General features: G+C 34.5%; 1 protein-coding gene and 1 long non-coding RNA gene across 2 annotated transcripts in view; one reads left to right on the top strand and one right to left on the bottom strand.

Moving 5' to 3' along the window:
- LOC144432643 (17S U2 SnRNP complex component HTATSF1-like) overlaps window positions 1-4,757 on the top strand; it is a 45,386-nt gene extending 40,629 nt beyond the window's left edge. The window contains exons 7-8 of the mRNA XM_078120907.1: window positions 457-536; window positions 4,028-4,757. Of these exons, the coding sequence (XP_077977033.1) occupies window positions 457-536; window positions 4,028-4,250 (303 nt within the window). The 3' untranslated portion in view covers window positions 4,251-4,757. The remainder of the gene's footprint in view (window positions 1-456; window positions 537-4,027) is intronic.
- Window positions 1-25,304, bottom strand: part of LOC144432644 (uncharacterized) — a 73,892-nt gene that overhangs the window by 21,866 nt on the left and 26,722 nt on the right. The gene's annotated exons all lie outside the window — the stretch shown is intronic.

Raw genomic sequence — 25,304 nt, 5'->3', positions numbered from 1 at the left:
TCTCATAAACCAATCAAATTCACCCATTGCTATTACTAATGTCAGCCTGTCCTCTCATAAACCAATCAAAATCACCCATTGTCATTATTGATGTCAGCCTGTCTTCTCATAAACCAATCAAATTCACCCATTGCCATTACTAATGTCAGCCTGTCCTCTCATAAACCAATCAAATTCACCCATTGCCATTACTGATGACAGTGATGTCAACCTGTCCTCTCATAAACCAATCAAATTCACCCATTGCCATTATTGATGTCAACCTGTCCTCATAAACCAATCAAAATCTTCCTGCCATTTATTTATGGTTGATTCTGATGCCATTGGTCTTAGTTTAAACATCTGTCATTAAAAAATACAAAATCATCAATTTGGACTGTTATATGTCAGTGTTCAAGTTCCTGTATAAAAAGTAAACAAATATCAAATAATTCCCATTTGTTTGTTATCACTCAGAGACATCCTGATGGTGTGGCTTCAGTCAAATTCAAGGAAGCGGAAGAAGCTGATGTTTGTATTGGTGCATTGAATGGCAGGTAAGACTGAGATGTTTATATTGGTGCATTGAATGGCAGGTAAGACATGTTTGTATTGGTGCATTGAATGGCAGGTAAGATTGAGATATTTGTATTGGTGCATTGAATGGCAGGTAAGACTGAGATATTTGTATTGGTGCATTGAATGGCAGGTAAGACTGAGATGTTTATATTGGTGCATTGAATGGCAGGTAAGACTGAGATGTTTGTATTGGTGCATTGAATGGCAGGTAAGACTGAGATGTTTGTATTGGTGCATTGAATGGCAGGTAAGACTGAGATGTTTGTATTGGTGCATTGAATGGCAGGTAAGACTGAGATGTTTGTATTGGTGCATTGAATGGCAGGTAAGACTGAGATGTTTATATTGGTGCATTGAATGGCAGGTAAGACATGTTTGTATTGGTGCATTGAATGGCAGGTAAGATTGAGATATTTGTATTGGTGCATTGAATGGCAGGTAAGACTGAGATGTTTGTATTGGTGCATTGAATGGCAGGTAAGACATGTTTGTATTGGTGCATTGAATGGCAGGTAAGACTGAGATGTTTGTATTGGTGCATTGAATGGCAGGTAAGACTGAGATGTTTGTATTGGTGCATTGAATGGCAGGTAAGACTGAGATGTTTGTATTGGTGCATTGAATGGCAGGTAAGACATGTTTGTATTGGTGCATTGAATGGCAGGTAAGACTGAGATGTTTATATTGGTGCATTGAATGGCAGGTAAGACATGTTTGTATTGGTGCATTGAATGGCAGGTAAGACTGAGATGTTTATATTGGTGCATTGAATGGCAGGTAAGACTGAGATGTTTGTATTGGTGCATTGAATGGCAGGTAAGACATGTTTATATTGGTGCATTGAATGGCAGGTAAGACTGAGATGTTTGTATTGGTGCATTGAATGGCAGGTAAGACGTGTTTGTATTGGTGCATTGAATGGCAGGTAAGATTGAGATGTTTGTATTGGTGCATTGAATGGCAGGTAGAATTGAAACAACGTACAGTGACAGTGTAAAAAACTGTACATAGATAGTTTTCATATTTTGCAGCTAAATTTTGGACATTGACCTAAGAAGAGGCAGAAAAATAAGACCTTTCAGTTTTTAGAAAATTAGTTTTGTACATAGTTTTCTGGTTTTCACAAAATATGGAAATTAGCAACAAAATATTTTTTTATAAATTACACTTAACTAATCTTTTTTGTTGTAGAAAGCATAGATTATAGTTTTCCTTTTTATGCCACATAATTTGTGTGAAGTTGGCAAATAATAGTTCCAAAGTCTATCAAATGGTGCCATCTAGATGTGCCATCACCATACTGCCAAAATTCAGATATTACTTTTTTTAAGTTTCTTTTGTTTTTATTCATTTCAAAACAAAATAAAAAATTAGAACCAAACAGAAAAAACTGTCTCAAATAGAAAGGAAATATTTTGATAGTGAAAGTATTGTTGAAAAGTTAGGTTTAAGTATTTGATACATTTCTAGCATATTATATTGAATCCTAATATGTTCCAGCTGCAATGTCAGTCTGTTGGTATTTTCCAACAATTTTCTTACAAATAGTTTCACTATAGTTAATAACATAAACAGTATTGTGTGGGTGAAGTAAGTAGTATTTGAAAAGTATTTATATCAAAGTGTCAAAGAGAGTAAGCGTGGTATAATAAGACCGCATTGTGGTGTAATTCAGACTGCATTAATCATGTTGATTGTGAAAATGACAAGGAAGACATGAAAATACCACAAATAACTCATATCAAACCATGGACGTGTGAAGGACTTGTTAAAGGACTAAAAAGTGAAAGTTTTTTTATTTTCCTGTGATACATAGCTAGAAATCCACAGGCAGGTTACAGGACATGTTTGTAACAGACATGGACACTGGAAAACTAAAGTATGCAAGTTTTCCTGGATTTCTCTTTCTCTACGTTGGGTGACAAACCTAAACAAATCCACAGGAAAGGTTTACTACATTTCCCTCCTCTGTTACCAGGGTTCCTAAAACTTAAACAAAAACAATGAACATATACAAGTCTTACCAGATTTTCCGCCTCTAGGGTTTCCAAGTGTTAGTGAAAATGCTGGAATTCTATGCAAGTTGTAGCAGATTTCCTTCCTCTTTTGCCGGCATTCCCAAAACTTAGCAAAAAAAAACGTGCAAAAAACGTTCCCAAACATTAGCAAACTTGCTGAAAATATCTGTAAGTCTTAATTATTAGTTTTTCTTCCCCTGTTACCGTGGCTCCCAAACCTTAGCTAAAAACACTGCAACAGTATATGGAGTTATTCATCGTGGTATTTTTGTAGCACTTTCCCTTGTAAAGCTTTAGGGGGTTACCTGTATGTGAAGTATGAGAGCTATCTTAATGATGATGTTTTGGTATGACAGATTTGTTAGTTATCCCCACAGCTATTCCTTTCTATACAGTGTTGACTGTCATGCCAGTACTCTCTATGCACGATAGCAATGTAAGATAAATGGGAGCTATACAACGGGTTATAAGGACATGTTGTTTTGAGACTCAGCGGAATCTGCTACTGGGATTTCCAGAGAGAGAAGTGATGGAGTGTGTACACTTCGTGTTGGAATGATCGACTGCTTAGCGGCAGTCATGGAGTATGTACCTCGTGTTGGAATGATCAAGTTGCTTGGTGGCATCAGGGTTGTGTGTGTCTTTGCACTGGCGATTAATCTGGTTGCAGTTCTTGTGGAAATCTCCCATGCAGCTTGACATGTAAATTGTGTGTTTGATAAGTTGTCAAAAACAAAGGTTGCGGAAGTCTGGATTTTTAGATTGTTCATGACTTCAGTTTTATATTGGTAAGCTGTAAATTTGTATATGAATTTTTTTTACTCCAATAAGCTGTGGAACAATCTTCCTTTCGATCTTCGTCACTCCAAGTCTCTTACATCCTTCCGCCGTTCTCTCAAGACCTATCTCCCTAAACATTAGTCTCAGCCTTCTTCAATTGCCAAGTATCCAGTGTCTGTGAATCCATATTTCCTTTTACCATAGAGCAATTTTTCCATTTCTGCGCCTCGAGCTCTGCTTGCAGAGATTAGGTGCTCTATAAGTCTACTTATTATTTTAAAAAATGTATGAATTCACTTTGTGAAAATTGCTGCAAGAATTCTTGTAAACCAATTTAAAATACAACATTTTCAAACTCACATGATGAAATTAGACAATATCAAACATTATGCATGAATAAGGCAGACATGGAGTTTTTTAGTCTTCGTTTGAAGAATGGTTGATGTTGTTTACGTAGATTGATCATACACGTTTGAAAATGTGTCATTTCAGTTAGTTTTCAAGAATCCTTTCCAACAATTTTCACAAAAATAGGTCTCATACTAATATCATTTTTTGAGTTTGTTTAGTGTCAATTAATTTCAAGAACTGAAGTTATTACTGACCTGTATAAATATTGGGCGGTTGTTAAAATTTGAGATTTGTGTGTGTATCTGCTTTCTTATTACTAGATGGTTTGCACAGAAAAGAATCCTTGCTGTAAGGTGGGATGGAACTACAGATTACCAAATTGAAGAAACACAAAAAGAACGAGACCAGAGACTACAGCAATGGGAGAGTTTCCTTGATAAGGGAGAAGGCGATAAAAAATCAGAAGTTAGCGAAAAAAAGGAAAATTCTGAACAAGCAGGTGGTCCTTCTTCCACAACATCACAAGTGGAGTCATCGTCATGACAACATTATTGAAGGAATTATTGCCATGACAACATCAGAGTTGGAAATATCCTCATGAGAACATCATAGGTGGATTTATTGCCATGACAACATTATGGGTGGAATTATTGCCATGGCAACATTATGGGTGGATTTATTGCCATGACAACATCATGGGTGGAATTATTGCTATGGCAACATCACAGGTGGAATTATTGCTATGGCAACATCACAGGTGAATTTATTGCCACAGCAAAACATCATAGGTGGAATTATCGTCATAACAACATCATACGTGAAAGTATATCCATGACAATATCACAGGTGAAATTATTGCCATGACAACATTACAGATAGAACTGTCTTCATGACAGTAGCAGATATGGAATTGTTGCCATGGCAACACCATGAGTGGAATTATCATTATGAGGAAACTGTTGTCCTACAGGTTTGTATCTTTAATAGTACAATGCATTTAAAATTCTACAACTTTCTTTGGATTCTGGCACTTTTTGCATAGTTTGTAATAAAGTAACTAAATTTAGAGAGTTCACTTAATCTCAGAAATTGACCAATGTTTAATAGTCTGATTATATCAGTTGATAACTTACTACTGCCACATTAATTTGAAATTATAATTATTATTATAATAGTAAGTATTGCAGTCTTTGATATATACTATCTAAAAATTGAAACTAAAAAAATGACATTTATATTCACCTACCTAGCCACCTAGATGTATCAAACTATAAACCTAGCTGATAATTGTCATTTTTATTGTACAACTACCGGTAATACATTATTCTGTAACTCTCTGCACAAGTCCACAAGGTGCAATGTAGACAGCGGTGTGACCCCCTGTACTGGCACATAATGCAAAACAATAAATTAAACGATATACTTAGAAAAACAATTGTCTAAAAAAATTCATGAAAACTGATTTAAGTGAATTAAATAAAACCTTTTTCAAAGCCGAGTATTATTAGAAATCACCATTTGTGAAAATATTTCATAAAATGTTTTGGATTTTGCCTGTTTTTATTTAAAAAATGGTGTTTTGTAAAGTGTTTGAAAAATGAAAGGTGTCTACTTTCTCGACACCAAGATGTTGTGTATCGGGTATTTCTTTTGATCTTCAGATGAGTTTGTCTTGTATGTTTTTTTGTTTTGTAATGGTGGAAGGTATTTACCTAAAGCTTTCATCGCGTGAAAAGTACAAGGAAAGTTACCAGAAGTCGTTTGACATTGAGCAGAGATCAGTCCCTTGTTGGTATTCCCCCCCCCCCCCTCCTTGATAGCAGTACAATATGGTATCAATGAAAACACAACACTTGGCGAAAAGTTTAACCCTCGTAAAATTTTAACTACTTTTAGAGTTGAGAGTTGATGGTAGTAAAAATTGAGTAGTAGCAATCCAAGGTTTTTAGTTGTAGAGTTGATACCTTCCTGTCGACATCATATACTTCGTTCTCCACTCAAATAAGCCGTACTGTTCCATCTTCATAAACCACAGCCTCTTTTACAACACCGTCCAAGTTACTTCACACTGTCGCGGAAGAAATAGCAGCTTTGGTTTGCGAGAATGTACAATTCAGTCAGCAATCAAATACTTCAATCTGCACATTCAAACATGTTATACATCAATAGACTGCTATAGTTCCTCTAATGTGATATTAATTACGTGTTTAAAGAGACACAGTCTGCAGTTTTCATTTTCGTGGCGGTTATTTTCATTCAATACTTATATTATTTCACCTACATCTACTAAAAATCGTGTTAAAGTGGCACAAGCTGTGTTTATAAGCATTTTGCTTACATGAAAATACTTGCCAAAAAATACTTGCTAGTATAATGTTAATGTCAATGCATACCTTCTATGACGTTGCAATTTGTGTTCTGGCATTCTTAGAACTGTTGATTGCATTGTAGGGAGTTCCTATACATGTTTTAATATGAAATAATAAGTTATGTCATCGGATTGTTTGTAAGTTATATTTTTATACCAGGTTTGAGTTCAGCCAATTGCAAGTGATGGTTAAGTATACATCAGTAAGTAGAATACTGTGAGTAACTTTTAATATGCAGGAAAAAATTACAACCCAAAAAAACATATAAACTCAACTTGTACCCATTTAAGTAACTGGTAGCACTTTCACAAGATATTTAGATACATTAAAATTACATTATGACATAATATTTTGGTTACCAAAAAAATCAGAAAAAAATATCAGTCCAGGTTATCAAGTCGTTTTGTGCCTACTCAAACTGTGCTATCACATGATGTCAATATTAATTTGCTCCTAAGTTTAGAATATATTATATGTTTATATTTGAATATTTTGTATGCTAACTGACTGACATAGTCCTCAGTTACTGACTCTGTCACTTTAATGGACCAAAAGATAAATTTTTAAGTTTGTTTATTAGTAGTAGTTATGTAGTTTCTAGATAAAGGTATCTAATGTGATTTTGAGGACTGTTTGAAGCAATATTGGACGATTTGTGATAATAAAAATCATTTCTTTCTGAAACAAGTTGCTAATATTTATGGAGACTGTGAGTTCTTTAACAGGATGCCATTGTTTGGGGTGACACAAATACATGTACAGTATTTGATGTGGCAATTTTGCTTCACAAATAATGTCATCAAATAATGTGTAAACAAGCTACGATGTCATTGTTTTGTGACTACATATACTGATGATGTCATTGAATTATGACTGAAAACTTGTGATGTCAGTGCATCATTCCTACACAAATTGCTGATATCATTACAGCTTGACTACATAAATTGCTGATGTCATTAAAGCTTGACTACAGAAATTGCTGATGTGATTAAATCTTGACTACATAAATTGCTGATGTCATTGTATACCATAATATTACAATCAGTAACAACATGGACCAGTGCAATAAGAATTATGGAAACAAAGTTTTTATATAAAAAATTCACTAGGCTGTTTCAAGCAATATTTCATTTGAATTTCAACATGATGACATACATATGGCAAAGTCACACATACATAGAGGGTGGTTGCTGGAGGAGGGGGGGGGGGTCTCAGATGACTAAAGGGTGTTTGCTGGTGGTGTCTCATATGATAAGATGGGGTGAGGGTCTGTACAAAACTGGTCATTTTCACAGTCCTGTGTGTTTGTGGTGGGGGGGGGGGGTATGTAAACGACTTAAAGTCAAAAACTGCCTGACCGATTGCCTTGATATTTAGTGGAGACATTACTTTGGGCATCTAGATAAAAAATTGTTCAAATGAAAGCAAACCAATCAGCGGTTTCAAGTTACGTCCAAAAGAAAGATTTTCTATCAAAATAGTCAATCTTATGAAGTGTATGAGGTATGGTTATAATGTTACACTTGGCTAAAGTCCATGGGATGTTCCATTATCCTGTAGGGGTGTTCTCATGATTGAGGTGTGTTTCTCTCACTGCATGTGGATGTCAAACATTGAGTTCACATTGCCAGAGTACATTTCAATGTTTCACAGAAGAAAAATAAGCTCTGGTGTGCCAGAATGCCTCCCCATGGACTTGCCCTTCCCCCCTAGGAATGATTGTAAAGAAGGTTGTACTTATGCATTGCATTTAAAGAGAGTACACAACATTCTATAAAAATCACGTTTTTTCAAAATCACTCTTATTTTCTATTAATCATTTCATTATCATGACAAACTCTGATTTCCCCGTACATATGCTTTTCATAATAGTGTATCGAGAAAATGAAATTGCGTTGATGGATGTCTTACTAGTCGATTGAACTGATGATAGAATATTTTACAAGATGCATGTGATTTTTTCCAAGTAGCCATATGAATGAGGATTTCTCTTTTGAATTTTTAGCGCAACTGAACTGAGGTTGATCAGCCTGCTATAGGCATCCAGTTTTGTTTTGTCCATGTGTGTGTTTGCAAATTTGTGTGTGTGTGTGTGTGTGTGTGTGTGTGTGTGTGTGTGCATGTATGTGAACAACTTAAAGTGAGAAACTGCTGGATCAATTGATTTCAAATTTGGTAGGGACATTGCTTATGGTGTGTAGATGAAAATTTGTTCAAATGAAAGCAATCCGATCTGTGGTTTTCAAGTTACGTCCAAAAGAGTGATTTGCTATCAAAAGCCCTTTTACAGTGGAAGTCTATAATGTATGGTTATATAATTATGGCTAAAGTCCATTGGATGTTCCATTATCCTGTAGGGGTGTTTTCATGTTTGAGGTGTGTATCTCTCGCTGTATGTGTAGGTCAGACATTAGATTTCATTTGTGCACATTGCCATTGGCAGTATTTTTAATTTATAAAACAATTTTATCATGGCTTCCTACTAGAAAAATCAATGTGAAACAACATATGTCAAGTCATTTGTAACTCAATAAATTGCAAAACATTAATAAATGTGTAAAATGTTTGTTATTGTATGTACAATTTTTTTATAAGGTTTTTTACAATATATTGAGTTACAAACACAGACTTGGTCAATATTTTTCCAAGTTGGTTTTCCAAGTAGGTAGCCATGATAAATTTGTTTTATAAATTAAAAAAAAATCAAAAATCAATATCGAATCCTCAACCATATGGCCACGTTAATGTATTATATTACAATACATGTGTATGCCTACATTCTGTCATATCTTCAGAAGTTAAAAACCAAGATCTTGAATTGCTAACAGGAATATTTTGAAGGAGAAAAAAGTGGAAATGTATTTGTTTGAATTCATTGTAATGAGAAAGTAAATCATTCCAAAATAAAATTGGAATTCATTTTGAAAATATGATTATTATTTTTTTGAATTTGTGATTTGATTTGATTTGATTTTGAATTCATGATTGTTTTTTATTATCTGTTTATTGGATTCAGATGGTCGAAGAAAAGTCTTGAACCAAGCACTTGAGACACAATATTTTTCATTTTCACTAAAAATAAACTCTTAAAAGATTGTCATTTGACTAAGCATGCACTAATGCAGAGAATACATAACTCAGTTGTTGAGTTTAGAAAATGTGCATCATGTATTTGGTAACAAGTTCGCAATTTCTCTTCAAAACTTTTGGCGGGAAATAAACAGCAGACTATTAACTTTTAAATGAATTATATAATGATAGAGTCAATCTTTATGAAATATTTGGTAAAATGTTTGCAATTTCTCTTCAAAGTTATTGGCGGGAAATAAGCAGCAGACTATACATTTTGATTCAAATGATACAAAAATATATATTGACAGAAAATAAACAGCAGAATTGTACAAACTTTGATTTGATAATACTCTTCACAAAATATTTTATAAGAATTTTGCAACGTCTCTGCAAAGTTTTTGGCGGGAAATGCACAGCACGCTTTCAATTTGATTTGATACGAATAGTATGTGAAGTCAATGAATATCATTCCATCCTAAAATTATTGAGTAAATCTTCAAAAAGTTTGTACAAACATTACTTTATTTATTCAAGAAGTTTTAGCCATTAAGGAACTGCAGATAATTTAGTTTTCTCCATCCTTAAATTACCAGACAGATGGATTGTAGATAAAAATTGGAATTCCCAGTCCATGTCAGCAGACCAGAGATCCTCAAAATGAAACACCATGCACTGTGAATCTGACTGAAAGACATGACACAACACACAAAGTTGAGTAGTATGTGGGGAAAATGGACTTGATCTGTTTGTCTTTATAAGTTATCAGGAAACATTTTACACCTAAAGGGAGGATAATTCCCTTAATTTGTTTCTGAATTTCAGTCAAAATTATGAATCAGCAGTTTTAGTCAAGAAATCTGAGAAAATTTGGGGTTTTTTCGAAAATCTGAAAGTTGATTTTTAGCCAAAGTATGTACGTGGGCATCAAGTCTTATGAGCTAAGGAAATGTAATTAAGAAGCCACCTGGCACTGTCCATTCACCGCTAATATAGCTATCAAGGGGCGATCAGACGCTCAGAGATAAACATTGTACCAGCTGTGGTCGTGTATTGCTAACATAAACCTGGTAGCTGAAAGAGAGTGAGAACATGTAAAAGTTATACCATACAGCCACTGGCATATGTCGAGCAACGAAACACTAGTAGCACTCATGTATAGGCGATCACACTGAGAACTGTGAACTGTTTCCTTTACTGAAACCAAATGTTTAAGTTACTTAAAAATCAAATGTTGAGTGATGTTTCAGAGTCGAGTTCAAGAAAACATATTTCCGGAGTAAGTTCGACAGTCCATGACCTGAATTTTAATCACAAATGCTAACAAACATGTGTACAGTTTTTCCAAAGAATTTGAAATCATAATCAAACAAAACTGAATAACTGTTTTACTAGAATCTATAATCATTATCACAAATTCCCTACCAAAATGTGAAAAGTTTTGACTGGAATTAACAAATGTGTACATTTTTCAATGACACTTGAATTTACTATTTTAATGAAAAATTGACTTCAAAATTGTTAAAGTTTTCTCTAAAATTTACAATTAAATTACGAACTGTTTTAAAAAAATATCATTATAAATATGACAACTTTTTTCAATATTTATCTTAAACAAGTAGCAGTCACATTAAGTGCGTTTACAATGCTTTGTAGAAAAGAATATACTGAAAAGTACGTACATATACAATATCAGTGATAGAAAAGAGCCTTGACAAACACATTTACAGTTATACAGTTATCGGATATTATACATTAATTACATGCCATATGTACCCCGGTATAACTCTTACCAAATGTATATGCATGCAAATTCCAAGCTAAGAGAGAGAGAAAACACAGACAGACAGAGAACAATGAATATTTTAATTTCTAACCGAGACTTCCTGCAAATTATCAGTTTCCAAAACTCACATAGTGAAGGACTGAGTTTAACACAACTTATAGGAAACCCTTAAATCATATAGCCAAAAATAGTTACTTCTTAAAGAAAAGTTTAACCTAACTTTGTTTTAATTTTCGTCATTTTCGGTCCGACAAACAAGAACTTTTCTTACTGGTGATTTACAGACTTGGGTTTGTTTAGCATATAAACAAATAAAAGAACCGGACATGGAACTTGTGGCAAGACAAAAACACCCTGACTTTTAAATTTGTAGTCAAGGCAAAGCTCTGCCTCGGGGTGTAAGTCAATCTATTAATGTAACACTGTGAGAAAGACCTAAATGTTAACAATAAAGCAGGTGTTTGAGAGAGGTCACCGCTACATTTTGGTTTTTTTTATCCCCTGACGGTAAGTAGTGCCTGTAGGCTATACAATATAGCTTATTAGCGCAGACACATTACCAATTTGTTATGTTTGGACCGAAAATAGTGAAAGTATATTTGTAAGTTGGTTTATGTACTAAAAACAATACATAGCTTAATACTGATATAGAGACCTGTAAAGTGTTTTCAATGAGAACGTTTTTTACAACAACAACTCTGTAAACCGGTAAATTTAAAGTGAACTTGAAATAAGTTGTATGATCATCATGATACATTTCAGACAATTAAAATAGTTAGAAAAATGTCATCAAAGATATGAAGAAAGTTTGCAGGTTTGTGAAAGTGTTTGGAACTTGCACGTTTATCTTTTTTCCTTTCTTTTTTTTCTTAAAAATTACAATAAAAAGATTTATATAGCGCCTAGTATCCATCAAGTGGTGCTCACTGGCGATTTACAAAAGATGCTGCCATAAATAGGCTCGATCTCTCAAAAAAGGTATCTCTTTATAGTCTTAATTTGAAAGTCTCGGTACTCGATGCCGAGCGAGCGGACGGACAGTGTTTGGCCGGGAGTTGGTTCCACAGAGTTTTGGCGGCGTAGCTGAAAGTTCGATTTCCGTATGGTTTAAGTCTTGCTCTGGGAACGTTGAGTGCTGCATGATGACTTGAGTGTAAAGATCTTGTAGGGTTGTTAACGTTAACTATGATAAGTTCAGCAAGATATTCAAAAGGATAGTTTACATTCGGAAATTTTAGAGAACTTAAATATTTGGATGAATTTGAAATATATTCCTTGTACTGAAAAAAAAATAGTGTTTGGTTGTCAGTCTTGCAGTTTATTTTTGTCATATAGTGTTTTGAAATCCCATATTTCTTTAATGCGAAACCTGGTCAGAAGTTTATAAATAAGTGACAGTTTGAATTCTCTGGGCCAGTCACACAACCAGTATAAGACAACTTGCAATTCATAGAAAAGGCATTTTTCATGAACGTAGAGAACTGATGTATATTCAAGTTGATTTGTTTTGCAAGTTTAGTCTTGCATCTTTATCTTTCGTGTTCACAACTTTATTCCCCATTCTTGTATAATGTCATTTGAATTTAATAGTGATTTGTAAATCCATTGGACTGGGAAACTCTTTCAGTTGCAAATCACAATCCATAATAAACTAGTACTATTGTCATTTTTGTCCCCATTTATTGAGTAAATACATTTCGCGTGTCTTTCTCCGAAAGTAAACTTAAGAACTGAAATTACATCATAGACACGCATGTTAAATATAATTGAATAGAAAATGTGGTTAATCAAAAAATAGAATCATCGTCGTAAACCACATATACCTATTTACGGCACCGTCCGAAACGTACTCGTCAGTATTTCGTTGCGTCAGCAGAAATAAGTTTTCTGGTTTGCAAGAATAAAAATAAGCACGTTTTTTTTTGTAAAATTAAAAAAAAAATGTTAATGATTCTCTGTATTAATTGTAATTGTAATTATGTGTTTATAGAACTTGGGGAAATTATTTATATGTCTTAGAAATATTGCAAACATGAAAAAAAAAAAAAAAAAAAAAAAAAAACCACGGAAAATATTGCCCTACTTGTTAACAAGCTAAAGGTAGTGGAATCTGTAAGAACTGTGTATGCCATTTATACAATGTATTTCATACTCGAAATGAGATCCCTCTGAACTAATATATATTGTACAAGACTATGTCAAGAATTTAAGTGGTGAAATCTATTGTGTTGAAAACTCACTACAAAAATTGTCTTTAGATACCTGACTAGAGTTCCTGATTGGATGAAATGAACCAGTCACATTGATGTATGTCAATCATTCCGTTTGACAGCTGTCAATCAAATAGCTCCTCCCACTTTGGAACCTAACTATCATCACAACATATTTCAAAGCATGGTATTTGTTTACTTGGAGGGTTTCCCTTTCAAGTGTGAATTCCACCTTTCAGATTGGTATTTCAACAAGCGAGTGATTGGATAGACACGTCTCAAGTTCTTGGGGAAACAAAAACAAAAAAATTTTACTTGCTTTAGAAGGGGAGTTTGCTTCGATGTAAGGATCAAATAATTTAACCTGTGTAGACTTGTCTGAAATTGGCAGAAAACAAAAAAAAAATGAAACAAATACTCGCTTCAAAGATGAGGTTTATTTCTATATATTGTTCAAGTAATTTAACATGTGTATACTTGTCGCCAGCTTTCACAAAAAAGAGAAAAAAAATGCAAACTTCGAAGTGTGTGAGTTTACTTCTGTGCATAGTTCAAATAATTCATCATGACATATGGATAAATATGATATTAATTTTCATATTTTAGTGACGTATGTTCTAGTAGATATGAAACTGTTTGGACGTTGATTATGTTACAAGTGTTAACAATGTACTGGAAGCAACATTTGAATAATGTACATTTTTTTCATCTTTACTTTTGCAACTTGATACGTTCCAACTATGTGAGGATTTATTGAAAGATAAACCATAATTTCACATTTCTTTTTGTTATGAAATTATAGAACGACTAAAAAGTGACACAATTTGAGTTGATAAACTGTTTACCTAAGTGAAAATATTTACATAAAGCATTGATTAAACTATTCTGGTATAATATTAATGTATGCTTTCTGTAATATTAGAATTGAATTCTGGTATTGTAGAAACAGTTGATTGCATAGTAGGCCTTACACCTTATCGTGACTTTTTTATACGTATAAAAAAATTACGTCATTGCATCGTTTATAAGTTTATATCTTAAAACCCGGGTTGTTGAGTTCAGTCATTTGCAAGTGATGATTAAGTATGCTTCAGTAAGTAGAATACTTGGTGTATCTTTTAAAAATGCAATGCAAAAATTACTCCAAAAGCCGTTAAAACTCAGATTGTGTCCCCTTAAAATTCCTAAATATGTTATCAAATTATTTTAATCTTTACATTTTTTACACCTGTAAGTAGCCAGCTTAGATTATCACACTGAACTATTTGGTCATACGATGCCAAAATTAAAAAAAAAACTGTTCTTTAGAAAACATAATTCTGTTATTTTGGGTGGGGTGAGTAAAATTTAATGTTTTTTTTTCGTTTTCGGCAAAATCGCAATAGGACAGTTGAATAGGTAAGAAAAGGACTATACACATGTATACATAAATAGTGTTTGATTACTGTACTACGCTAGCAAAGATAAACTATTGTGTATCAGGTGTATTATCAAGTCAGTGTTATTAATCTATATTAGTTTATGTTGACATTTTAGTAATCAGAAAACTGACCGAAATTTAGCAGTCATACAAAAATCGAATTATCAATAAAATCACAACAGGCAGACAAACAAACAAGCAAAAAATAGACAGACAGACAGACAGACAGACAGACAGACAGACAGACAGACAGACAGACAGACAGACAGACAGACAGCCAAACAAATAGACAGACAGACAGACAGACAGACAGACAGACAGACAGACAGACAGACAGACAGACAGACAGACAGTGTATCTGTGTTATTGGTTTCTTCTCATCAGATATACAGCCATTACAGATTGGAAGAGCAGTTTTATATTGTCTTGTTAAGTTGATGTCAGTTTCCCCATCCACTGTTTCTTGCGAGACTTCACAATTTTCGCCATTTTATTAATTTTTTCTCGAATACGTAAAACAAGGGTCGGTAGTGAAAAAACTAGGTGGTTTGGGTAACCGGAACGAAATGTTTTTTTTAAGCCTAATTAGAAACCACAGGTACACAAGCCCTTTCTTTTGAAGTGTGTTCCGTGACTGTATGGAGCAGAATTTTATAGAAATATTATTCCTGTGTTTCTTAACATAGATAAATATGTTTATTTAAGTAAGTATTAAACTTATAGATCCTAAAAGTGACAATTCTTTGCCTTTAAAATATCCATTGCCAAAAAATGAACATCCGCAAAATTGATATAAACTTTTCGGAAAATCTGTGCCCTGCAATGATGTTTGGGTACGACGACATATGATGTCATATTATAACCGGAGCGATTTGCTTTTTGTGATACATTTAAACGGAGAGGTCAGATTTTTACCAGATTTCAGCATATTCTACGATTATATTCTGTTTTACTTGGTAGGAGGTGTACAAAATGCCTTCCAGACAAGGGCACGCTGTATTTGGACATATTTTAAGCGATCGATTTACACCGTGTAGTTTTTATCGACCTATCTTGACATAGTTATTTGAAATGACAGGACTACCTCAGTGTGTGTTCTATGACAACACGGTGTTCGTCATTAAACACTATTAGACTATCAATTTGGTAAAGATAGCACTCTTAATTAAAGAATCGTTGAAATGTGTAAACATCAATAAACAGGTCCACCAGGCCGACACATACAAGCACCCAAACAATTTGACAAGAATGTGTGATGAAATGGATAATACTATTTGATCATGAGTGGACGTAAAGTGTTAATTAATGGCTGCAGACAATCAAGATACAGTCGATATAGATGTGGTCAAATTAACACAGTGTAACAGTCTGAATAACATTGGGTTATAATCCTTGAGGTTGGGAACTTGTCTGAGAAAGTTGTATGATCATGGACGAAAAATAAGCTCGATCATTGGCAACTGCAAATGGAAATACGTAATTGGGCACGCCCAGTAGCATGGTAAAAAAAATTGTTGAGATAAAATGCCTTAAGTCCAGTAAAGTACTAGATATAGCTGACGGCTTGGGATTAACCCTTCTATGAGCTGATTACGAGGATGTTATCATAATTTGTTGCCATAGTAATGCACCATTTTACAATTAGGCCTCAACAGAAAATACATGTATACGAACAAAACTAACTATTCATCATGCAGTATGTATGTATGTCTGCAATCACCGTGAATTGCAGCTGTGTCCAGCCCTATCACTACATTTTTCGACGGACAAACTCTGTCCAGCCCTATCACTACATTTTGACGGACAAGCAATGACCATTCCATTATAGCCATATCGCTGTATTTTGACGGACAAACTCTGGACAGACTTTTCACTGTATCAGACGGACAAACACTTACCACTACGCCTGGCATTGTATTTGACGGAGAAAGTCTTACCACTACGCCTAGCACTGTATTTGACGGAGAAAGTCTTACCACTACGCCTAGCACTGTATTTGACGGACCAGTCTGTAATAACTGTATCACTGCAATGTTGACGGACAAACCCAGGCTCTCACCACTCTGCAAACTCTGACCAATCTATTAATATCCAGTAATCTAAATAATGTTATCATAGCTAAAAGTACCCATTTAAACTCTATTATACACTTATAATGGTGTATCGATGAACTAATGATAGGGTCTGCATGATTTACAATTTTCACATTAATTGCTTTTTAATACACGTCAATTCTATGTAAGCATTAGGATTATACTCTATACGGCTCTCAGAAATTTGTTCATCCTCTTTGTACTGACTACACATGTCAATGTGTCAAAAAACCAAGTTGATTTGTGTGGTAAAATAGTTCTTGAGAATTATACTCGTGTAAATCAAAACAATTAAACCTTACGACTCCTGTACATGATGTAAAGTTATACGTAAATGTTCGTTCATAATAAATTAAGATTAACAAACGTTAAGGTGGCATATCTATCTATCTATCTATCTATCTATCTATCTATCTATCTATCTCTCTCTCTCTCTCTCTCTATCTAGCTAGCTAGCTATCTAGCTATCTATCTAATCTGTCTGTCTGTCTGTATATCTGTATTTCTGATTGTCTGTCTATCTATCTGTATGTCTATCTATCTATCTGTCTGTCTGTCTGTCTGTCTGTCTGTCTGTCTGTCTGTCTGTCTGTCTGTATATTTATAAAGACAAGTGTAACAATATTTAGAATACTTTTTGACATCTTTCACTGCTCTGGTTGTTGTACATCATCTCGCTTCCTACTTGAAAAATCAGTGTGAAACAACATATAGCAAGTCTGTGTTTGTAACTCAATAAATTGCAAAAGACTGATAAATGTATGAAATGTTTATTATTGTGTGAACAATAACACTTTTTTACACATTTTTTTTAGCTTTTTGCAATGCAATGAATTACAAACACAAACTTTGTCTATGTTGTTTCACATTCATTTTTCAAGTAGGACGCCATGATAAAATTGTTTTATGAATTCGAAATCCATAATAAATACCCAATCCTCACACCATCCATACGGCTACTTTAAGTCTCTCTATAGAGTAACATGTATCCTACCAGGTTTCCATTTATACAGCTGGGTTGACTAGACGGTAATCCTAGGGACACAGTATTGGTTCAAATCCCCAGGGTTCAAATATTTTACCCAATGACGTTACGTTTAGCCAAACAGAAACAAACGGCAGCGGTGAGGTGATCGAACTGAATATAAACCGCCTTTTACATGACTGGGTACGTGTGTGTGTGTGTGTGTGTGTGTGTGTGTGTGGCTTATAAAGTGCAGTGTTCAGAACTTGATAGGACTAAAAATGACCGGGTTCAATTTATCGATCGATCGATCAATCAATCCGATCTATATTAGATCGTCGTTATTAAGATACCAGATTACATCATAGAACTTCCAACAATACAGCAATTCAAGGATGCCATTGAAACAAAAATAAATCGCTTGCACTTTACTTGTTACACTTAATAGATCATAGAATATAGATGTTTGTAGGTGTGTTTAGTCGGTAGTACCCTCGTCCAGTTGCTGAATTGACTTTGACAAGATTTAGCGTAGATGTAGGTACATTTGTATTTGTAGGGCCAGCTCTGATTCAGTGTTCCATATTTCGGAAGATCATACTAGATATAACCGGGTTACAATCAAGTCATCGTATAATTCACAATTTCCTTTCTCTTTAATTCTACAATTTCATTTTCTTTGGCCTTCATTTCGTGAGCAGCCTTGACGATTTTGTGAAGCATTCGTGCGTGTAACGACGTCCCTCCTCCTGTGGAATCCGTAGTAGAGCGGAAAGCAATGATGTACACGTATAGTGATGGCAATCAAGACACACGCAAAATCAATGTCCTGAAAGCAAACTAAGACATCCTGGGTGTGAAACGTACACCACTCCTCACGTCGATTTCTTCCACTCCACAAGAAACAATGCGTAGATCGGGAAAAAAGAAAACATATTAGAATACTTGTTGGTAAAGGTCGTTTCAGGGTCACTGAAACTGACTGACAAGTATGCGAAAATGGAATACTTTGAATAGTGAACCAATTACAAAATACGACATTGAAAAATCAAACAGACTGATTTTTTTTTTGACATAAAACATGAAGTGCTTTAGTTAAAGAAGAGGAACTCTGCAGGTCGAATGTAAAGACTTCTTAACACTATGCAATCATTTTGAAAGTGAACAAGAATGATTATCGGGAAAAAAACACTGCCAGCATTGCGGTGTGACGTCATTAAGTCAAATAGATCGTAAAATTACACTACACTTGCAAAAAAAATGAAACTATATTAATTATGAAATTAAACGACACACATTTAGTCATTTTTAAATGCAACTTTTGAGATCAAATTTCGAAGTGAAATCATTGACGGTTTTATATCCAAAACTTAGATACATGCACGACTCGTATTTTACGGAGACAAAATATGCATAAACTGTATCACTTTGCAATTGTTGAGTCCTCCTGCAGTCGCTAGATTTGAACACTGTTTTTCTAATGCTTTGGGAGTCCACCGTAGAAAGTCAATTGAAGTTTGTAAAGTTGATTTTGTACTTTCTGTTTTGCAATTATCTTGCTGCAATAAAGTTAATAATCCCCATGCTTTTATTTAGTAGCCGTGTCTCCTTTTTAGAGAACCATATGCACACAGTAATTAAGAAACACCCAATTGAATGCAAGTAAACATCGGTAATTCTAAACACGGGTAAGACGCATCAATATATCTTTGATAAGTAGCGTCTTCGAAGTAAATAGCAAACAGTTCAGAAAAGCGACAAAAACACACAAACAGTTGAGAAATTAAGAACGATCTCAGTTACTGTATCAACTCTAGCACGACTTGCACAAACAATCGAGTGTCTACGGCCCGGACGCCTATTCACTCAGTTGGCGTGGAATGTGTTGATGTTTTTAGAGAAAACATACCACATTTTCTGTCGAATTCCTGACAGTCAAATAGTGTCTGGTATAGATACTGTTTCTATGTTTGTAATACCAATTTAAGACATTTCATTGTATAACAGACTGTGTATAGCTAACTGTGAATCACAATCGACCACCTAGAGTCACTAGAAAAACCATTTCAACTCAAGTAGTTTTAAAGTACGGATTCGCTATTTGCACACTTTGCTCTTAGTGTGTTTGTGGTCTTGTCGTAAAAAGGATTTCGAGACACTTCAAAAAAAAAAACCATGGCGAGATTTCTACCTGTTCCTTGGCTCCACCGCACCCAAGACCAAATGCCAGCGAATCTAGGAATCTCAATGAAAGTGTGAAAACATGGAAAATATTTTGCCATTTTTTCTTCTTCCCTTTTGATAATCTCTCAACGTTTATTTCACCTCGGAAAGTTTAATTGACTCGATGTATTGGCACAAACAGAGGTGTTATCGTTCACACCGTTGGCCAGTAACCTACAAAAACGTCTTTGTCTCCCGTTAATGGTATTTGACCTGCGCCCGAGGGTTATTTTTGTACGTTCTTAATTCTTGACTTGGTTTATAATTCTATCATTTTTAGCAAAAAAAAGACAACAAAAGTGCCACAAAGTGGGCGAGCTTTTGATTGTTTCAGTGGTTAACTTTTATTTAGCTGCTAACACATTAGCCCTCCGGCAAAGTACACAAGCAATGTATACCTTGTATGATATCGTTAGTACTTATACCTTTCTTGGCCCAAAAGCGTCACATCAGCACACCAATTTGTATTCATTGCTAAAAAAGCAGTTACCGTCGTATACCAGGAGACTTGGTAAACTTAAAACATAAATGAACTGTCATGTAGGAACTAACAAGAAAATTTGTAAATGTGAGCATGCGTACTAGATGATTTGTAACTGGAAAATTTCTCCTCACAACATTTGAAAAACTATAGTCCCAGATTTTAGGCTGACATCAGGTTTGTAAGTTTTGACACTGAGTATAAATTTTCATCTATAAATTTGAACCTAGAGCCCGTTATCACTAATTCTTAGATACTTTTACTTTTGAATTTATCTTTTCATCATTTTTGGTTTCTGCAACTATTTAATGTGTAAAGGCAATTTTATGACTGAACTGATTTCAATCAAATCAAATTAGTGTGTATCAATCAATCTGTGTAAATCGTATTTGTCCCGTTGACAACAAGCGATTTTGGTGTTCTTGTAATTGTCTAATATCATGTTGTCTGGTCAAGTTGTTATTTTTGTAGGGAAGTACTCAATTTAAGAGTTTTATGCAGACCAGGGCTTTTATTTAGCACCTATTGCTAAGATCACTCACTACTATTGAATTTTCTACAGTGGTCTTAGCTAAGATACATTCGACAAACGCGCCACCAAAAAATGCGTCATGAATAAAAGGGTGAGGGGGTTATGGATAAGGAAATTTCTAAATTACAGAACCTAGTTTTGACGACACATAACATATGTGAATTTAAAGAGAGGGTTATGGATCGAGGGAAATTTCCAAATACAAGATTCTAATTTTTCTACAAATAGCGTATTGTGAAATAAAAGTTGAGTTGTAGAAAGGGAAATATTCAAACTTACTTATGTGTCGCAGACTGTATTTAAGTAATTGTTGATAAACCTGAACCAGAGTCAACAGCCGACATACCTCATGACGTCATCAGAGGTGCAGAACTACGGCATTTTTTGAAGAAAAAAAGCAACGAGATGGAATTATATTACATGATATGAAAAAATGACAAAATTTCGACTAAAACTTTTCATCGCTAAGTATTTCATCTCTGTCTACTTTTGATTCAAAGTGAGTCGCATATGATTCCTCTTTTCGTCTAGAGTTGAGAATCGATTCCCGTAGAATTTGAAACAAGTGAAACTATATAGCCCATGTCAAGCAACAATAATTAACAGTGTATTTCTATTCATCAAGTTGGAATTAGGCCACTGATTTTACATAAGAACACTGAGGCGATGTTTAAAGGCCCACAATTCAATGCGAGGTTCTCGTAATAGTGATATCTCATCAGAAGCCATAACTATTTACATATTGCTTGGTACAAATGTTTTCTAGCGCTGTACCAGACAACTGTTTCTCATACCTAGATTTCAAACATAACGTGAACTTGATCATTAACATGAATCTCCCCTAAACATCCTAGAATTCGACAACCATATCTCTCATATCTTTTGAACTGGTGAGTGAAGCAAGACAATTCAAGTTACCATGTCAACCAAACAACCTGCCTCCCACCACCAGTAGAAATGTCAAATATCTATACCCTACTTGTCTCATATTCATTGAAGCCGAAATGAAAACAATTCTAATTTGTAACAACTACCCCTCCTTTAGGCACTCCAAAACTGTTTACTATCACAATAATTCCTGAAAAAATGATAGATCTCTAGTTGTTATAGTAACCCACACCGTCTGATCACCTACAGCAGTTTTTTGAAAGATTACATCGGAAGTGTGCCAATACATGCCAACATCATTACATTGAGACCGGTGATGTTATGTTATGTTATGAAAATTAGTCAGATAAGGTTAACTGCAACCGAACAAAAAACACTTGGTAATGAAAAGACAGACATATGGCCTAATCATTCAAACTTATCAAAACCTGCTGACCTTCGAGTGGCACTGATTTCATATCATTTTCCAAGATGTGTAAGATGTTGACATTCTTATGGTTTACAACAAATTGACCAAAATATGATGGATAAAGGGACGATATTTAGTATGTTACATGTAGTGGTTTCACGATTATCCAGTGTGTCCTGTTGCCCATAGCAACATGATCGGAATGAACGCAGTAACTCTATATATATATGCAACATATAGCACATACTTGTCTTGCCAAGTGGATAACCGTTTTACCATTCTCAGCGAATGGTTTTTAATTTGATTTATAGAAGATCGTGATTTGTTCTAAATGACTTCTTTGGTATTTGAATATTGCTCTCTTGTTTCAATATTCCATTAAAAAAACACACACATTATAAGTTACACCCCGGAAAAACATTTCCCAATTTCTTTTGTGCATTAAAATTACAATGCCTGTAACTGGCCAGTGGGTATTATTTTCTCGATCAGACGACTAACAGTATATTCACTGAAAAATGTTAAAATACCAATAATTAGACATTGTATATGCTAATTAGAAGTCTATTTTATCTATAAGTAGTATAGTTTTAAGTTGAAATTATGATTCATTGGGGTCGCTGATTTTTAGGTGCGGACCCAAAAATCAAGTATATTAGGTATATTGCACCATGTTATGTGTACTGCTACACAAATACATTTACCTACAGGTGATTCAATACTCTACCGCATTACGATTAAGCCATTATATCAAACAAGACATTTTCAATAAACGTTTCAGTTGCAGCTAGTGCAGCTTTCATGTACATAAATATACTCACTGGATAACTTTAGCATTTAGACACCGTGAATTTTTATTCATATACAAACTGTATTGTTAATAGCCGTATAGAGTATAATCTTAATGCTTACATAGAATTGACGTGTACGTATTAGAAAGCAATTAATTCTGTGAAAATTGTAAATCATGCAGACCCTATCATTAGTTCATCGATACACCATTATAAGTGTATAATAGAGTTGAAATGGGTATGTTTAGCTATGATAACATTATTTAGATTACTGGATATTAATAGATTGGTCAGAGTTTGCAGAGTGGTGAGAGCCTGGGTTTGTCCGTCAACATTGCAGTGATACAGTTATCACGGACTGGTCCGTCAAATACAGTACTAGGCGTAGTGGTAAGAGTTTGTCCGTCAAATACAGTGCTAGGCGTAGTGGTAAGAGTTTGTTCGTCTAATAGTAAAATACAGTGAGAGGCCTGGCCAAAGAGTTTGTCCGTCTAAAAAGAGGACTGGCCAGAGTTTGTCCGTCAAAATACAGCGATATGGCTACAGTGGAATGATCAGAGTTTGTCCGTCAAAAATGTATTGAGAGGGCTGGTCAGAGTTTGTCCGTCAAAACTGTAGTGATAGAGCTGGTCAAATTTTGTCCGTCAACATTGCTGCAATACACGGTGATTACACACATACACATGATGAGTAGCGACACCCGAGGATATTTTTAAGAACGGTTTGCGAGTGATGACTTATTTTTGTCCACGTAATAGGCCAGAGTGAGTGGAAAACTGAGACTCTGTTCAGGAGTCCGTTTTCACTTACTGTCCACTGTCGGCTGTTTTCACTGAAAATATTGGAAACAGCTGCCGTGGTCCAGTACATTAACTGTACCGTTGAAAGTTATATTGCATCGTTTTACTGTCAAAATAAAAACAACTGGTGTGGACATACTGCTCAGTGTCGGCAACTTGGAAGGGTTTGAAACCTATGGATTTCAACGTCTAAACACGATAAGATTTCGATGAGAGAAATTTATCAGGTTATGTAAGTTATATTCGAATTTGATGGCGATTTTAGAGTGAAATGAAGGAGCACGTGTTTGGTTGTTTCTTTCAAGTTTTTTTTTCAAGTTTATTGAAGGGAGTGAAAAAAAATATCATTATAAAATTTAACTCTGTCGTCAAACGTTCTTCGTATTCTGATCATTGCCATGGTGTCAGTTATGGGCATCGTTTAGGAAAATAAATTGAAATTCGTTTATGAGATCTGACAAAATATTATACAAGATATATAATTTTATTTACGTAATAGTCTAGGCAAAGAAAGGGTACACACAGGATAAACTTCATCAGAAATGATCTCAGAAATAATATGAAGTTTTACTCTTCTGTCATAAACGAAATCAAACTGTGTGTAATTTTAGTCCAACTAATTTGTCGTCCATAGCTATACCTTCGATTATTTTCATATAATATTAATTAATGTTTTCTATTTCCTACCTTGCCATTATTTTAAACGTTACATACTTGTCAGCGTTATGTCTAATTACGTTTTCAAAAATAAACCTCAATTATTTATTTTCAGAAAACAACCATTTGAAAAAGAATTTTAAAAATACTCTAAATTTGTCGTTCGAAGTTAATCTTCTAAGCACTTTATACCACTATCTTACTAATGTGATATTCACCAATTCATAGATTTTCTTTTCAAAATCTGGTTATTTGTCTTTTCATTTCACTGTCGGGGAACTTAATTTAGACATATTAACACTGGGTCCATGTGGGACGGTTCCCATAGGATTTTGGAGACCAGACCTTATAAGCCGAAGAGCTATCCAGTATAAATAAAGACTGTTTATTTTTATGTGGATATATAAGAACATTTGATGTGCATATTCCAGGTTTTACCCTCATGGAAACCAATGTCACCAAAATTGTCGATAACTTTATCGTTCACATAGTGCACACCCAGCCTGGTGTATAGAGATGGTGTAACGAGTGAATTCAGCATCCAATTCCAATCAGATAAATTTGTACGTTTGCACCCTGTTTTATACACCTGTCATTTGTTTTCTACAACACACTTGTTCAGACTGACTATACAAATAACATTGTGCAAAGTCCTCCCGATTACAGGTGTGTGTGTCTCGACAGAATCAAATATCACGCCTTGTTGTTTTTAATTGTCGAAACTGTTCTGTTATCAGCGAAACTACCTTTGTTGTAAAAGATTATATGGCTATATTTGTTGTATTTATGTGAATAATGTGGGTTAAATACAAGCTATTGAAAGGTCACATAGCTACCATAATCTACGTGGTTATACTGTAATTACCTCTCTGTTAAGTAGCATACCGGTTTTATCAAGCCACCAT

Source organism: Glandiceps talaboti, chromosome 3 (genome assembly GCF_964340395.1).
Source record: "Glandiceps talaboti chromosome 3, keGlaTala1.1, whole genome shotgun sequence".
NCBI lineage: Eukaryota > Metazoa > Hemichordata > Enteropneusta > Spengelidae > Glandiceps > Glandiceps talaboti.
Note: the sequence above shows the minus strand (reverse complement) of the source record. Positions and strands in the feature narration are given on the sequence as shown.